The sequence below is a fragment of the Nicotiana tomentosiformis genome, chromosome 10 (assembly GCF_000390325.3).
Source record: "Nicotiana tomentosiformis chromosome 10, ASM39032v3, whole genome shotgun sequence".
Taxonomy (NCBI): Eukaryota; Viridiplantae; Streptophyta; class Magnoliopsida; order Solanales; family Solanaceae; genus Nicotiana; species Nicotiana tomentosiformis.
The window spans coordinates 1,864,976-1,883,864 of NC_090821.1; the positions used below are offsets into that span (position 1 = coordinate 1,864,976).

General features: G+C 37.8%; 1 protein-coding gene across 1 annotated transcript; it reads left to right on the top strand.

The window, feature by feature from the left end:
• The first annotated feature begins 215 nt into the window (after positions 1–215).
• On the top strand, positions 216–18,483 carry LOC104107982 (uncharacterized). The gene is made up of 15 exons (XM_009616932.4): positions 216–581; positions 7,300–7,427; positions 7,671–7,803; positions 11,202–11,358; positions 11,443–11,521; positions 11,787–11,827; positions 11,954–12,070; positions 12,210–12,290; positions 14,831–14,893; positions 15,022–15,073; positions 16,225–16,299; positions 17,440–17,487; positions 17,684–17,719; positions 17,795–17,869; positions 18,162–18,483. Exons 1-15 carry the CDS (start codon positions 422–424, stop codon positions 18,234–18,236), a joined length of 1,320 nt encoding a protein of 439 aa, XP_009615227.1. The 5' UTR covers positions 216–421; the 3' UTR covers positions 18,237–18,483.
• Positions 18,484–18,889: the final 406 nt, after the last annotated feature.

The following is an 18,889-nucleotide window of genomic DNA, read 5'->3' on the forward strand; positions in this document are numbered from 1 at the left end:
CCAAATACCAAAAACAAAATTTTCCAAAACAAAAAGAATTTTTTTTACTTCCTCGTACCAAACACATGATGTCAATATTGCGCGATAAATGTTGTCCTGCTCGGTAATGTGTCGGTTTCCAATCAACCCCCCCCCCGGGGGGGGGGGGGGCTCCGCCACACACACACTCCGTCGCGTTTGGTTTACTTACGGTAGAACTCCTTTTCCTTTCAATTGGGAAACAAAAGCATTATTCCAACAGAATTATTCCTTCTAATAAAATAAAATTCCTTTCCGCCGATTGCCCCACTCCCTTTCCTTTACTTCTTCCTTATAGTTCCCTGAGTTGCGATCCGGCTTTCAGATTCTACGGATTGAAGCTTAAGTTATATTGTTTGATCCCTTCCTCTGAACTATTTATTTAGTCATATAAGCTTACAACATGGCGTCAACGGAGGGGCTGATGCCAATAACAAGAGCTTTTTTGGCTTCTTATTATGATAAGTACCCATTTACCCCTCTCTCTGAAGATGTTTCTCGTCTTTCTGATGAAATTTATTCAATGGCTAATGATCTGCATGAGGGTTCTCCTTTGACCGAAGGTAATCTTTTTCGTCAAATTTACACTCTTGAAGTTAATAGCAGTGCAATAGAATCATCATCTATTGAATTAAATTCAAATGGAAACTTGGCGTCTATTCACAACTATTGATATCGAACTCATGAACAAATTGGACTGAAAGTGTTAATACAGTAGGAAAAAAGGTCTTTGATACATATCAGGGGACAGTACCCAGTGCGGTCCGTAATGGAATTGCATAGAGAGAGTTATGCCCAAGGATATAGTGGACCTTTAGGATGAGAATGTGTAATGGAACCCACTTGCTCTTTGGTTTGAGGTGGCTGGAAGCCTCCAACACATGCAACAAGGAGTACATTGCTCTGAAGAGTGTTGTATTTTACTGAATAATTTGGTTTTTAGTTCAACCATAGGTGGAGCTAGGCGGTCGGCCCGAATCCCTTTCGCTGGAAAATTAGGTTGTGTATATACGGTCATTTTTTTTTATGTGTATATATTATATGATGATAACCCTTGGCTATATTTGATGTGCATATATTGCCAGGGGCGGACCTAGAGCATTGGCTACGGGTTCCCGGGAACCCAGTAACTTTTGCGTAGACCCTATATTTATATTAAAAAATTCACTAAATATTTATAAATATCTAACTGTGAACCCAGATATTATTGCATATCAATTTAAAATTACGGTAGGAACCCATAAGCTTCAAATCCTGGATCCGCCTCTGTATATTGCATTGTGTATTTTTTTTGTTCTTTGAATTCCCTCGGTGAAAATCCTGCCTCCGCCACTTAATTCAACGCTTCTTATTCCACATGTGAGGTATGTTGAGAGCCCTCTTTCGGAGCGTGGGTTGAGAGGCTGGTCTGGAATGTGAGACCAGTTTATTGGTTATCTTCGGAAGTATTTTGTCTGCGTTGAACACATGCGGTGACTTGATTAGGGCAGCCACTAAAACTTTGCATTTGTTTCATGTTAACCACTGATGTAGAACTTTTAAGCTGGTTCTCAAATAGGCGAGCAAACTTTGTGGATGCCATGCCCTTGAGGCTTATCTCCGTGGGATACCACTTGAATGGTCTTTGTGGATTGTTTATTAGAAGTTAAAGTATCTCCATCCACATCTGTTATTCTCAGATTTCACGACATAGTGATACGGCTAAAACATTACCAATAGCATGGAATTCCTTCAAGTGTCTCAAGTGCTTTTAGCTAATACTAAGCATGTTTGAAGATGTGCAAAATTTAGGATTACTGCATAGCCTGGATAACCTTTTCCGAGACATGATTAGCAACAATACTCTGATAGAGGATTGCGAGGATAGTGATATTTACAAGAGCTATTATTGACTTAGAAAATGTGCTATTCACTTAACAACAACAACAACCCAGTAAAATTCCACAAGTGAGGTATGGGGAGGGTAGAGTGTACGCGGACCTTACCCCTACCCCGAGGGAGTAGAGAGGCTGTTGCCGGTAGACCCTCGGCTCAAGAAGACGAAAAGAGAAACAATATATCAGTACCATCAATAGAAAACAATAGAAATAATGACAGTAACATAAGAACCAGAGAATAGATGAAAGACACTAAAAACAACCAGTAGATAAGACCCGACACAATGAAATGAAAAACGGGAGAATAGTGTGAACACAACATTAACAACTAGCCGTCTCCTAATCAAAAAAAAAAAAAACAACTAGCCGTCTAAAACAAAACCCTATCAGACTAACCTCACACCTCTACAAAGTAGAAAAATGCTCAACTAACTCCTAACCTACAACCCTAATGCTCGACATCCACACCTTCCTATCAAGGGCCATGTCCTCGAAAATCTGAAGCTACGCCATGTCCTCGAAAATCTGAAGCTACGCCATGTCCTGTCTGATCACTTCTCCTCAATACTTCTTAGGCTGCCCTTTACCTCTTCTCGTACCTGCCAAAATCAACTGCTCACACCTCCTTACCAGGGCATCTGGGCTTCTCCTCCGTACGTAGGGGTGGGCGTTCGGTACTTCGGTACGGTATTTAAGAATTACGGTTTGGTATTTCGGTATTCGGTATATCAATTGTGCATACCAAATACTGTACCAAAGCAGTTCGGTACGGTTCAGTATTTTCTTGTTTGGTTTGGTATTATTCGGTATGGTTTCGGTATCGCACCGTCCCTATTAATGATGCAGTTATAAGTTATAACACTCCCACAGTCCCACTAGATGCACAGAACACTTAATTTGCACATAACAATGAAGAACTCCCACTGAAATAAGTATGAAATTTAACATAACACTTAATTTGATTGCACGGAAATTGAAGCCAATTCCCTCATTGATGAAAAACACACGTACGTGGATCTTGAAAGTTAAACAATATGGATGTTTCTCAGTTTTTAAAGCAATGCAGAAACCACAGAACATGTGAAAGTGGTACTGTGTCATTAAATTCAAGGATGCAATTGATCAATCCTTGTCGCCAACCCCCAACAAAAGTACTTCAATGGCCAAAAAAAATATTTAACTAAAAGCACTAATCTTCTTGTAAAATACTTCTACAGTAAGTACAAATGCCTTCAAGTACTATTAAGAAGAACAGAAAAAACACTTAACACAGTCCAAGACTCCAAGTCAACTCCTCTATTAGACTGTTACAATCTTAAAACTGAAACACCACTGCCGTCGCCGAGGAGAAGAGTCGTTGCTCGCCGAGGTCGTGAAGTCGATGTCGCCCTCTGCTATTCTAGGGTTAGAAAATAGAAAAGGGAAAGGGGGTAAGCAGAAGAAGCTAATGTAAGTATGTTGTCTCTAAGCCTAAAGAGGCCGCTAGGCGCGCTAAGGGATTAGGGAATTATGGGGCTTGGGGTATTGGGCTTAGGCTTATTGGGCTGGAAAATAGAAATAGAGTTGGGCTTGGACCAGTGTTATCAAAGGCGAAAAGCGCAAAAAAGCTCTAAGGTCCGTTGGGGCTTTAAGCGCAAAACGCAAATAAAGCGTGAACTTTAATGAAAAAAGGCGCAACTGGAGAAAAAGTAAAAATATGTATATGTAGTACAAGACTAATAATTATAAGCATGAATAACAAATATATGGACAAAGAAATTGAAAAAAAATTACGATAAAGTAAAATATCAATTGTTTAATATTACCTTTTCATGATTACACTCATTGGCAAGGAATAATATGTCTTAGAGCCTTGATGTGATACTAAAGTGCCCACAAAGCGAGGCGAAGCGCTCAACATATTTTGAGCCTTGCTTCAGGGCTTAAGCGCGTTTTAAGCGCGCCTTTGACAACACTGGCTTGGACTTAAATATTTTGGTATTTCGGTATACGGAAATATCAAAAACTCAATACCGAATACCGTACCGAAATATCGCAATTTCTGTACCGAGGTATACCGAAATACCAAAAAAACTGATACCGAAATACCAAATTAATTCAGTTCGGTTCGGTTCGGAATTCGATTTTTCGGATTTTATGCCCACCCCTATCCGTACGTGCCCAAACCATCTGAGCCTCGCTTCTCGTATTTTGTCATCCATAGGAGCCACACCCTCCTTCTCCCGAATATATTCATTCCTAATTTTATCCATCCTAGTGTGCTCGCACATGCACCTTAACATCCTTATTTTTGCTACTTTCATCTTCCGATATGTGAGTGCTTAAATGGCTAACACTTAGCCCCATACAACATGGCCGGTATAACCACCGCTATATAAAACTTACCTTTGAGTAACAACGGCACTTTCTTGTCACACAGTACTCCAAATGCTAATCTCCATTTCATCCACCCCACCCCAATATGGTGTGTGACATCATCGTTTATCTCCCCATCCCTCTGGATAACTGACCCAAGGTACTTGAAACTGCCTCTTTTGGGGATGACCTGTGATTCAAGCCTCACTTCCGTGCCCGCATCCCTCGGCTTTGCGCCGAACTTGCACTCCAGGTATACGTTTGACAGAGTGTATAAGAATAATGCTGAATAATGTGTATTAGTAATGCTGGTATTAGTTATGCTGGTGTTAGTTATGCCGACATATTTCTTATCCATTGTTTGGTTTGATGTATTAAAGCATTGCACAATTTCTAAAAGAATTGTTTGTTTACAAAAATACCCTCATAACCAGTCCATCATTTTATCTTTTTAAAAGAAACATATAATTGAGGAATGTTTTTATATGAAAAAGGTTTTAAAAAATTATTTGATTTGTTTACCTATATTGTAGTGATATTTATTTATAAAAAAGAAAATATGCAAAGTATTTATTTATTTACTAGGGATATAACTTTATTTCCCACTTTCTTGGATTATTTCAAACTTGCATTAATATAATAGTATATTTTAATCAAGCATAAATTTTGAAGGACAATTTTGTCTTTAACTAAGCTAATGCATGCATTAAAACCCATTGCATTGCTAATACCATGGTTTCTAATGCATTAGTTATGCATAGGATAATACCAAATATGGTGTATAACTAATGCTTGCATAAATAATGCATATGTTCAAAAAGTTAACCAAACAAGGTATTATCAATACAAAAGCTAATGCATGCATTATTTTATCTAATGCATCCTACCAAACGACCCCTTAGACTCAAGGGCCTGTTTCCCAGTATTATCAAAGGCGAAAAGCGCAAAAAAACTCTAAGGTCCGTTGAGGCTTTAAGCGCAAATAAAGCGTGGGCTTTAATGAAAAAAGGCGCAACCGGAGAAAAAGTAAAAATATGTATACGTAGTCCAAGACTAATAATTATAAGCATGAATAACAAATATATGGACGAAAAAATTAGAAAAAATTTACGAGAAAGTGAAATATCAATTGTTTAATATCGCCTTTTCAGGATTACACTCATTGGCAAGGAAAAGTATGCCTTAGAGCCTTGATGTGATACTAAAGCACAGACAAAGCGAGGCGAAGCGCTCCACATGTTTTGAGCCTCGCTTCAGGGCTTAAGCGCGCCTTTGACAACACTGCTGTCTCCAAACCTCCAACCTCTCGTTAACGCCGCCTTGTGTCTCATCGATCAGAATTATGTCATCAGCGAATAACATACACCATAGCACTTCCCTCTGAATGTGGCGTGTCAGTGCGTAACCAAGGCAAATAAGAACGGACTGAGCGCATATCTTTGGTGTAATCCCATAACAACTGAAAAATGCTCCGAGTCGCCTTCCACTGTCCTAACCCGAGTCTTAGCTCCATCATACATGTCCTTAATCGCCCTAATGTAGGCAACCGACACACCTTTAGCCTCCAGGCATCTCCAAAGAACCTCTCTAGGAATCTTGTCATACGCTTTCTCCAGATCAATAAACACCATGTGCAAATCCTTCTTCCTATCCCTGTACTGCTTCACCAACCTCCTAATAAAATGGATAGCTTTCGTAGTCGAATGACTCGGCATAAACCCGAACTGGTTGTTGGATATAGACACTGTCCTCCTCACCCTCACTTCTACCACCCTCTCCCAGACTTTCACGGTATGACTTAGTAACTTGATATCCCTATAGTTGTTACAACTCTGGATATCACATTTGTTCTTGTACAACAGAACCACCGTGCTCCACCTCCACTCATCCGGCATCGACTTCGTCCTGAAAATAACATTAAATAGCCCAGTCAGCCACTCCAAGCTTGCTCTACCCACACTCCTCCAAAATTCTATCGGGATTTCGTCTGGCCCGATTGCTCTACCCATACTCATCTTACGCATTGCCCTACGACCTCCTCGACCTTATATGCGCCTACGGTACCTAAAGTCTCAGTGACTCTCGGAATGCCCCAATTCACCGAGCACAATGTCCGATCCCCCTCTTCATTCAGAAGTCTATGAAAGTAAGTCTGCTATCTGCTCTTAATCTGATCCTCTCCCATTAATACTCTACCGTCCTCGTCTTTGATGCACCTCACCTGATCCAGATCCCGAGCCTTTCTCTCTCTCGCCTTGGCCAGTCGGAATAACTTCTTCTTCCCGCCTTTGTCTCCCAGTTCCTCGTACAGACGACCAAACGCCGCCGTCTTAGCCTCCGTAATCGCCAACTTCGCCTCCTTCCTAGCTACCTTATACCTTTCTCTGTTCGCACTCCTCTCCTCCTCGCATGTGCTCCCTACTAACTTCAGGTATGCCACCTTCTTCGCTTCCACTTTACCTTGGACCACCTTATTCCACCACCAGTCGCCTTTGTGCTGGTCAGAGTAACCCTTCGAGACCCCTAACACCTCTCTTGCCGCCTCCCTTATACAGTTCGCCGTCGTCGTCCACATAGCGCTCGCGTTCCCACTACTCTTTATCCCTTAAAAGATAAAGAGAACTATGCATGTTGCATTTACTAATCATAAAATTGATGCGTGGCAAGCTTCATTCAGGCGGAACAGCTGTCCTTATAGTACGAATATGTGATTCTGACCCCGTTGTTGGTAGTAGCAGATGGTCAATTAAGAATCTGATTTAATACTGCAATCTCTAAGTTGGCCCCTAGAAAATGACATATTATATTTAATCTCGTTTTATTTTTAGTACTCTTTTACTAATTCTCTCAGTAGTTTTCTTAGTATTTTCCATGATTTATGTTATGGAGGATTAGCTGAAAAGCATTTTCCCTGATTGATGTTGTCTACTTACTAACTTGCAGATACTGAAATGAGAATGAGATTATGTTAATAAAAGCAGTCCTGTATTTCTTTATCTGTTTGTGAACTCCACTTGTGCGGCAACTCTCATTTGATTTGATTTGACAGGAGAAAGTTCATTAGTCCGTGAAGCAGAAAGGCCCCCTCCTCACAAAGTTGATGAGAATTTGTGGAAGAATCGAGAACAGATTGAAGAAATACTTTTCCTATCGGAAAGCTCCAACTGGCCACCAGTGGTGAGATATACAGTTGTCAGAACTCGAGTTTTAGCTTTTCTGAAAAGGCCTCAGTTGACTGCTAGTGATGTCATTTGTTTTTGGCTTAGTTAGTTGTAACCACTCTGTCCCAAGGCTTGCTTCATTCCCAAAAAATATGATTTTTCTGTACTTGAATTCCTCACACAGGGTTGAGCAAAGATAAAAACATTCTGTATTTGTCTCGAAAAAATAAATGTTTCATCCTTCTCTGGTGTTCTTCAGCTCAAATCGCAGTCAACCGCTGAAGATGCTGAACTTGTGTCTCTTCTTGGACGGCTTGGGGAAAAATTTCGAAATACATTGAAGGTTTTGGAGACTTTCCAATCAAGGAATTCCGAGTTTGTATTCAACACTGGTTGGTCTTTCTGTGCTTCTTAATTGTTGAGCTACTGCCAATTTATGAATAATATATTCAGATCTATCTAGATTGTTTGCTTTTAGTCTGGATTTGTTAGTTTATGAGACATCATTACTCTCTATTCCTGATAATTAAGTAAAAGAATGTCGTCACCTGGGTGCTCCTTCTTGAGCCAGTATGGGCGAATGCTCCTTGTTTGTTCTAAAGTCGAACTCCGCTATGTAAAGGGGAATCAAATGTTGGATGAGTTGTGCTAACTACTAGGTTCCAGTAAAATGATATGATGAAAAGGTAAGAAACATTAGGTATAAGGGCATTGGTGATGGATTATACCTTAGGAAGCTTTAAGCATAGGGAGTAGGGAAACATGGGAAGCAGGATCTATTTTCAAGGCTAAATAGGTGATTTGAATGCAGTGGAGATAGGAGGAGAAAAAAGAAAAACATATAGGAACCGCTTTGAGATCCCTTATGCATCACACCACAAAATTAGAATTGCATTACATAATCGAAAGAAATTAAGTTGCTTACGCTTAACAACAACAACAACAACAATTACACCTCTCAGTCCCAAACAAGTTGGAGTCGGTTATGTGAATCTTCACTGACCACGTTACTCCATTTAAATCATTTCATGTCAATATTATGCAAATACAAATAAAAAGTATTACTTAGAAGTTATGTATAAAACTTTGAAAGGCTAAACCACTCATAGAAAGCATAAGACTTATAGTAAAGTGCTAATGTGTAAAACATATTCTTTACTAATACCTACCTTCCATTGTGCCCTATCTTTTGCTAAGTCGCATGGATCCCAATGACCAAACCATGTCAAATGACCTTCCTTCATTTTATCCTCGATATGTGCTACTTGAACTTTCTCGCGGATGTGATCATCTCTAATCTTATCTAATCTTGTATGATCACACATCTATCTTAGAATATGCATCTCTGCGATATTCATCTTGCGGATGTGTTGAACTTTAGCGGCCCAACATTCACTCTCATATAGCATTGTTGGTTTTATAGTTGTTCTATAGAACTTACCTTTCACTTTGTTAGGCATCCTTCTATCACATAGCACTCCTATAACGCGTCTCCATTTCAACCATCCAATTTGATTCCATGTGTAACATCTTCATTTTGTATTTCCATTCTCCTGGAATAATGAGCCTATATATCTTAATTTTTTGCATTTAGGCACCATAATCCTATCTAATATCACCTCAATTTCACTTTTTGTATTTTGACTAAACTTGCAGTGCATATATTCAGTCTTACTTCTACTCTTCCTAAGACCCTTACTCTCTAGAGTGGTTTTCCATAATTCAAGCTTTTCGTTGATACCCTCGCTGTTGTCAATTAGCACAGTATCGACCTCAAATATCATACACCAAGGAACTTCATCTTGTATTGTGTTGGTCACCTCATCCATATCATACACCAACGGACTTCTGCTTCCAAAATGCTCATCGAAAGTATCAAAATGTAGTCTGCACCTACACTCTTTTGTGTGGCCTACACTCTCAACAAATAATCTATCCTCTCATTCTCTATCATTAGTCCCCCACTAAAATGCACCGTCATCGACATAGTGTGCTCTGCCACTCTCCTCCTTTCTTCTCCTTATTACCACTGTCAACCTACTCCCCTTTTCCCTGCAAACCACACGTTAGTCGCTCCTCACTTCTCTTCCTCTCCATGACTCTTTCCCCACCTCCATGATTCCAACTTCCTTAGTCACTCCACCACCATAATCAAAAGAGTGTTCATGTGTGAACCCACCATTTGGAGTTGGTTAAGAATACTGAGTCTAAAGCTTTTGTTTGGAACATTCTAGCCCTTGGCATAGTTTCTTTGCCTTTATCCGAGAATGATGACGATGATCTTAAATTCATTTCCAATTATCATAGTGTGAAGTTCTTGATTACCACTAGACAGGAACTTGTTCAGCTTCATAACACGAACATTGTTTTGGGAACAGTTCTTGAATGTGTGACTCAGATTTAGAACTTTTATCTTTTTAGTTGGCATATATGCATGTTTAGTGAAAAGGATGCTTTGATATAGTGTATGTTGTGACAAACTCAAATGTTGCTTAAGAAAAGAGATACGGTGTTGCAAATCTCCAGGATATTATTAGCAGAACTTGAATTGTCAGGACAACGGCAGAAAAATCAAGGTTAAAAGAATCGTGTCAGTCGCGTAAATGTGCAGCATTGGTCACTGGAGAGTTAGTGACACCAGAAAGATCGCTGGAGAGCTGAACAGTGTTTGAACGATCATAGAGCGAGGAGCGACGCTTGAACAATTCCAGAAAAGAGCAACGCATGAATGGTTGCTGGGGAGGAGTGATCCTAAATGATTGTCCGGGAGTAGTGGCACCGGTTGTTGGAGTGAGGAGCGGCATCGAACACTAAAAGAAACAAGAAAAGAAGAAAACATCGGGCTGGCTTTGCACAGTAGCTTGAAGCGCAAAACAATTGAATTTTCTTCTTAAAACTCATAATTGCAGTTATCTCTGCCATCCCATCTTGAAGTAGTCCTTCATATTCAGTTTCTCATCCAATTTACCATTAGAGATGTATTCCTTTATTTGAAATGAAACTACTTTCGTTCCATCAAATAGTCAGCGCTTCATATTGGAGCACACTTAGACCTTCGAAGGTTATTTCTTGGTGTTGGATCTATGTTTTCAGGCTTCAAACATTGTGATAGTACACTATCCAATATAGAAGGAAAGTAATAGAGGCGGTGTTTGGAATTGAAAGAATGTTTGCTTGAGTAATTGGAACTTCTATTGTGGTACATTTTTGGAGTAAATGTAGTATCTCAGTCATGTATGATGGCTGGTTGCTCCTTTTTTTTTTTAAATGACTGGTTGCTCCTTTTTTTTTTTTTGTTTTTTAAATGACTGGTTGCTCTTTGTACAAATATGTTTTTGTATTTGATTTTCTACTTTGTATATTTCTTGTGTATGGAGTATTGTTTTTGATAAAGTAAGTGATTTCAATAGCTGGCATCAAGAAGATGCAAGAAGTACATGATTTGGCATTTGAGCTTACAAAAAATATTCCGGCTTCTATACATAATTGGCTAAGCCAGAGCTAAAGAACTAATGAAATTCTTGTGTATGGAGGAGTACATGATTTTCCTTTCATATTAAGAAAATTTTTACATTAACAGAAAAAGAAAAGTATTACCCAAAGTTAGGTACCCCTGCGCCTATTGTCAACTATTACAGTATGTGGTTACCGGATTCTCCTACAAAGGCAAGCACCAAGTTGAAGAGATGCGCAGTACATTTCAGCAACTTGCTATTGTCTTACATGTTCCAAACTACAATATAATTATTCGACTTCTCTTATCATCTGGATGCTCTTATTACTTCTGTAGTGATGACGTACATGCCACAAGACTTCCGCGGCACTCTTATTAGGCAGCAGAGGGAGCGTTCTGAGAGAAATAAGCAGGCTGAAGTTGATGCTCTAATCAACTCTGGTGGAAGTATTCGTGATCGATATGCTCTACTATGGAATCAACAAATGGAACGGTAAGTATTATTTTATCATATCTTTGTGATGGTGCAACCAGTATATGATTTGATATTGACTCATGCTGAGATGCTACCAAACAGGAGGCGGCAACTGGCTCAACTGGGTTCTGCTACAGGTGTCTATAAGACACTGGTGAAGTATTTAGTTGGAGTGCCACAAGTATGTTGCAATTCATTTAGTAGAACATAATGGATTTATAACCTTTCCCTACCATGTTCTTGTCAATGTTTCTATAATCAAGCCTGTTGTTTTCATGCATTAACCTTTTGTTTAGAGTAATACTTAACCTCATGGATGCCAAGTGGCCATTTGGAAGCCCTAATGTTAAATTAAATAGTTTCAATTCAAAATATATTCATGCCAGTGATAGTATGTTGATTCTCTGGTCTTCAGTAAAACTATTCACCTGTACTTTATCTTGCAGGTTCTGTTGGATTTTGTTCGGAAAATAAATGATGATGATGGGTATCTATTTTCTCTGTCTATATTTATTTTTTTTGATTATGTTCTTTATAACTTTGCTCATTCTTCAAGAGTTGAACGGACTATATTAATGCTGGCTACTGCTTTTTGATAATTGTCTACCTCTAGGCCAATGGAAGAGCAGAGACAACGTTATGGTCCACCTTTGTACAGTCTCACGAAAATGGTGCTCAACATTCGTCTTTTTCTTTCTTTACTATGGCGACGTTTTGAAGCTAGAAAACTGTAAGACTTGTCTATATGTTGTACTTTCAAATGATTGAATCAAGGAGCATTTGATTATTTCTTTCAGAAAGTTTGCATCCTTGCTTCACAGGGTAATAGCATTTTTCACCTGAACCTTGTAGTGTTTCCTTTTGGGCAGATCAAAGGATCAAATGGCGGTCTTGGAAGAAGCAGTAGATGTCTACACATCTGAGTTCCAAAGATTCATCAAATTCATTGGGTATTTAATGCTTCCAGAACCATACTTTCTTATCTTTAGCTTGTGCCTAATCATGTTATCACTTATCAGTATAGATTAGTCTAATATCCTTTCTGTCTAAGTATTGCTCTATAACGTCTTTCCTAATATGATATCTTTATCTCATGATTACTTGGAGAAAACGTTCAAGTAGCTTCTTAGATGACATTCACATCATTGTAAGCAACTTATACAATGTGTGGAAGCTAAGGACAGAAGAGAAACAAAGGGAATGCTTACAGTTTGTCCTCTTTCTTTGGTTTGCTTAAAAGTGGAGGAACAAAATTTAAGGGCGGAAGCTATTTTACCTTTGTGTTTCACAATTTTAGTTTGGAGAGAAACATTTCCCTTTCGCTCTTGACTTTTCGAACCAAATAAAGGAAAGACTCATTTTCTCCCTCTTTCTCCATTCGTGCCTTCTTTTCTTTGTTTCTTCTAGCTATTGGCCTCGAGGCAAAGATGAGCTATCTAGACTACTATCAAATTCAAAGGTTAAAATTTTGAATTCCTTTCTACTTTTTTGTAATGATAACTAGGAGATGGCATCTAAAGGAATGTCTCTGTGTATATATTCCTACATGTATAATTTAGAGCTAGTATAACCATACTTTCTCTTGCTAAGCAACATATTTCAGCTCTGTGAAACCTCCCTTGGCTTACCATTCCCAAAATGATGGAGCATAGGAAAGCTAAGAGACATTAGCTAGATCATCATAAAAAGGAGATTCCTTTTTTCCCGAATGCTACTATCAAAACAACAAGGAGTTTTCAGGGAAAAAATGCATGCGAGTTAAGTTGAATGTTATATGGGCAGTGAATGCTACCAAAAGATTAGTGTCATAAAAATGCAGATGTTAAGATGGATGTGCGGTCGTCATACAAATTAGACAATATAAGAAATAACCACTGTTTTCACAAAGTGCAAGTAGCACGCATAGGCATGTCCTACGCAGACCTCCAAATGCGCTGCCTCCATATGTTAAAAGGAGACGAGTTACCTAAAATCACATGGAGAAGTTGTCTCAGAAGGGTTGTAGTCGTTTGGAATCAATGCAAACTTGGTAAAGAACAAAAATCAATTTAAAAAAAAAAAGATCTTTACAAACGATACAATTTGTTGGATCAGGTCCTAGTCATGTTGGTACACTTACATTAAGGGTCGTTTGGTTTAGATACAAGTTATGCATGGATTAGTAATGTAGGGATTGTAATGCAGAGATATTTCTTGTTAGATGTTTGGTTTGAGGTATTACAAGTTTGTGTACAATATATACTATTATGAGGGTTAGTGTTGTCATTTTAATGTTTTAATCTATGAATTACTAATACCCGTATTCTTTTTCCAGTTCTATCTCACATAAAATAATACGTAGTCCGCATAACTTATGCTTGTATTATTGGTAAAGACAATAAAAAAGATACCAAACAAGCTGTTGTAATTTAGTACAGATAGCACGTGAAATTTGACTCCTTGGTTGGACTTAGACTTGCTGAATGATGGTCCGTGTCTAGAGAGAAGATGGACCTTCTCTAGCTAGAAACTCCCCTTTGGTGTCAGCCTGCTACTAGTCCTACTATATGTTCACTCAAGCACAAGGTCATTTTACTGCAGCCCCACATTTTCAAATTTGAAAGAAAGTTTTCTGATTCACATTACAAACATGTAGCAAAAATTATGCCGTTGCTTTAAATAGGCTTGGGTGAAGTTACTACGGCTGCTCTCTTCTCTCTGTGATTTGCTTCAAGTAATACTAACCTTCCATAATGATTTTAAGTTTTCTGCTTGATACTTCAATATTCTTTGCGTCTGTTCATATATATATATATGCAAAATGTAAGAGAAATTACTATAAGAACGAAGAGATTGTTAGAACAAATGAATTGGATGCTTCCCAGACCCTGCGTAAACGCGGTATGCTTTGTGCACTGGGCTGCCCTTTTTTATATTCTAAAAACCATTTTACATTTCTTATTTAAATGACAGATAATATTTGAAGTATTTATTTTAGATTTTAATGATAAGCTTTCTTGAACTCAATTTTAATTTTCTATGTTTGGTTACTAACATATTTATTCATAATATTATTTTAACAATTAATTTTTCTAATTAAGTGATAATATCATTGATTCCTTAATTATTCTCAGGGGTGACCCCACCTGTAGTGGCGTACAACATCTTAATATATCATTGTTTCAATTATATTTATTGTTTATTGATGCCCTCTTTAATGCAAACTCCTAGGTGATGTCACTGTATGCATTAGAGCGCCACATAGGCAAGCACAAAGTGCCCATCCTGGGCTTCACGTAGCTTCAGGCTTAAGTGTGCCTCAATCTAACCCTTAACAATACTGATTGTTATGGATTTTCTATGTTTCCTAGCCAAATCTTAATCTTGTATGCCAAAACATGTAGATAGTGACTCACATCATAAGAGGAACACTTTGTCATTGAATCGGAGGGTGTAGTGAGTACGTGTATAATTTGGTACTTGTTTCACTGGATTTACTTACTTTTTACAGTGACGTATTTGCGAATTCCCCTTTCTTTATTACTGCGGAAGAAGCTGGTGCATTAGATGCCAGGTATGTCCAAAATTCCTTTCTATGGTGGTTTCATGTACATTTTGCCATTGTTGGACTAAAATATAACACAATACTTGATATGAGTTTCAGAACTTGATCTAGAGCTTTCTTTTGGTTTCCAAATGCAGAAAAAGTGACGAATACAAGGAAGTGAGTGTTCCAGCAGGAAAAACTCATGAGGTTTGTTTTTACTCGGGAGGATTACTTCTCCAAGTCATATTTCCTTTTAGATAGGTGCTGCTCATTTTTTAACTCCTAAGCAGGTCATGTCTGGTTGTAGTTTTTTTCTCTCTTTGTGTGTATGTATGTGAATGTGTGTGTGTCTTTATAAATAGTTGCTGGTCACATGTGTTGCACGTATATTCATGTCAATTTTCACAAAATTTGTACAAAACATAATAGATCTTTTAACTGCGTACATACTCTTAAAACATTTTCTCTGAGTTGTATAATGAGATCAAATAAGCTTGTGAGATAGTATTTGAAATGACATTACTTTTATTTCATGAGCTATAAAAATGTTATATAGTCGTATCTTACCCAATAGTTCTTTATGGTTGATGTTTGTGGTATATTTTCCTTTTTGGTTGAATGTTCACGATGAAAACTCCAAATCTTTTGTCTACAAGTTTGAGAATGGTATTGACTTAATTTTAAAATTTTAGATCATTATCAATCACTAAATCTTTCAAAAATAGTTAAAGAAAATAGATGTTCTTCTTCCTGGTAAATATTCTGGATTCTTTTGTGATGGGACTGCTAAATTTGTCAAGCCTGGCACTTTGTAATTTTTTAAATAAAAAGTTGCGCTTCTATTTGAATTCAGTGTCCACACCTGCATCAATACGTTTGCATCACATCGTTGTTAATGTAATTCGTTCTCCACTCTTTCTAGCTGCCTTTGCTCCTAAATTTCGGGTTGAAGTGATTCACACTGTATTCATCTTTTAACTAATCGTACTTCTTCTGAACTTCAATTCAGAACTCCTTTTGAACTTCTTTTGGCGAGTCAGCTACCTATGACCATCCAAGAGTCTTGTTATCTTAATCTTATTGATTACTCTTTTCATAAATCAAGTACAAGATCTAGGTACTATATATTGCTTGGTTATCAACCAATTGCGGGGGATTTTGGTGTTTTGATCCAACTTTGGACAAAGTTTATATTTCAAAGCATGTTCATTTTAGATTTTGCTTAGATAGTCATACATTTTCTCTATTTGTCTTTGAATGACCTAGAACCTGAAAGTTTATATTATAGAGCTTCATTTGGGTGTTGTTAAAACTATGTACAGTTGATTTATATATATGTTATGTCAATCTTATCTTAGGTTTCATTGACGGTGGACGCCATAAATTCATACATTGCTTGGGATTTCGCTTTGGTTCAAGGCAGAGTGGATATGGTAATATCCTTTTATCTTCCTATAGATGTGCCTATTTGGGTATTATTGGTATCCAACTTCTTTTATAGCAGCTTCCTTTTCTGTGTTGGTTGATTTTTATGCTATATACTGTCTTCTTTAGATTCATGGCCATTTGTTGGAAAATTGATGCCCGGCTTAGTTATCTCCTGCTTCTTTTGGCTACGTCTCTGTGGTCTATGGAAACCTAAAGGATTTTCTATGGTTTCCTTCTTACCCAACTATGTATGTGACTCAGAGATTTCAGTGGTTTCCTTTGGTAGAGGAGGAGAAATTCCAGCTAACATGGTTGTTAAAATGCGTGGCCATCGCATCTAAAAGTTTAAGTTGGTAGAGAGAGCATATTTTTATTTACTTGATTATGTTTTCATCACGTTCCTTCACATGTGTGTCTGATTCATTTTCACGGGGCCGAGCACCTGGAATCTTTTTGATAATGGGTTTGATACCATGTTGAAGTGTTGAGCGTCTCATCTAAAAGCTTAAGTTGTTAGAGAAGTGCATTTTATTTACTTAATTATATCTTTGACATCATATGCTTTCTTTGATTCTTTCTTCACATCAGGCTTACACATAACACGTGTTTCACCTTGTCTCCATCTCATGTCAAATATTTATTTGGCGACTGCTGCATCAGTAATTTGCCTCCTCTTTATAACATCATTCTAGGATTAAGAAATCAACATGCATATAACCTTTTTTAACCTCTCTGACAGCTGTTTGGTAATGATACACTGCCTACCAAACTTACAGGCCTAAAATCTTTCACTTCCACTGATATGAAGTAGACGGGTTCTCTCTTTTGACTTACAGATTTTCCCGAGGAGAAATTTTACTGAAGCAAATTTCTATCTCTTGAAGCATGAAGAAAACTATTTCCTTATCCTCTTCATTACCTTTATGTCTTGCTATCGGACTTCTGTTTTCCTTGTTCAAAAGCTACTTAAGCTGCACATAAGTGGCACCAGTTGGGAGAATATGCTGATTTTTCAATCATGTATATTTGGAGAATGTGTGATAGATCTCTTGCATACATATACATATGTTTTGTCAGTTAACTCAGGCATGATACTAGCAGATTTATTTAACCAAGTTATCTGGGCTTCATTTTTCTTGTAATAGGACATTGGCTTTAGCATGGAGTTTACGAATCTTTCCGGACAGAAGACGGTATGAAAGTGTATCAACTTGACTTTCTTTTCCCCTTTTGTCATAAAGTGCGTCTGTTGCAATTTCTTGGTTTACTAGCTAGCATCACATGCCTTAATTAATCTTCTTTCATTTACAAGATACTTCTTTCACTCTTCTCTGACTCAAGTTTTGGTTTTGAACTTTTTCATTTGTCAATCAAACGCTCGACTCACAGCAAATCTTACCTTATCGACGATATGATGCTGACCAAGTGAGTGTACTTTGCTGTTTTACTATTTTAATTAGTAGATTTGCTACCGGACCTCCTTAATGTCATTTTTTCCAGGGAAACTTTTGTACGGTTCTAGCTGGACACTACAAACTCATATGGGATAATTCTTATTCTACATTTTTCAAGAAGGTGAGTAATACATTATTGAAACCTAATTCATTGAGGTTATGACTGCCCCTTTAGAATTATTCAGTCCTATCCTGTTGGCGTATCAAACAACAGCTCCTTTCCGTTGCCTATGGGCTTTTCCTGTTCTGGTAGAACTTGCTCTAGTAAAATAAGTAGTTTATATTGTGGTCGCCTTTAAGTGCATGTTAATCTGCACTGGCATCAATCAATTGATTGCTTTGATACTTTGCCTAATTTTTTGTAAAAGAAACATAACCGTCTTGGGCGATTATTTTGCTTTGATTTGCAACAGGTCCTGCGGTATAAGGTGGATTGTATACCTCCTGTTGTAGAGCCAGCGCTTTCATCTGATCAAGTAGATGAGTGAAAGTATTCATTCAGATTTTTTATTGCTGCCAATTGCTTATGAAGATATTATGTCTCATTTGTTTGTATACAAAGGCATTTCCTTGTTTGTACTGCTTGAATTATACCAGATTAATCCACCCTCTGCTGCTTAGTCCCGATCTCATGCTGTAACCACCTGTTGTATTGATTGATGCCCATATCAAGATAAAGTCTCAGCAGTAATGACTTTCATTATGCTTCTAATGTTGACATTATTTGGATATTTAGATTGAGGTCCATGAATTGGCTATCTTTCTGATTAGGCAAGATTTATTAACTGTTTGATAACAACAACAACAACAACAACAACAAACGCATTGTAATCCCATAAGTGAGGTCTGGTTAGGGTAATGCGTGGGTAGACCTTACACCTACCTTGTAAAGGTAGAGATGTTTCTGATAGACCCTTTGCTCAAGGAAGCCTTTGGATAATAATAATAGTGTTACTTCAAAGGATTTGCAGTTAAGAGGTACTTTATCAAAGACTGAAGCTAGGGGACAGCAAAGTAGAGAAACATACTCTAATCTTTCAGTGAGTAAGAAAAGCAATTCTTCTGGATTTTAACCTTTTTTTTTTTTAGAGCAATTCTTGATTCATCAACATTGTCGAAAACACAATATACAAGATACTTA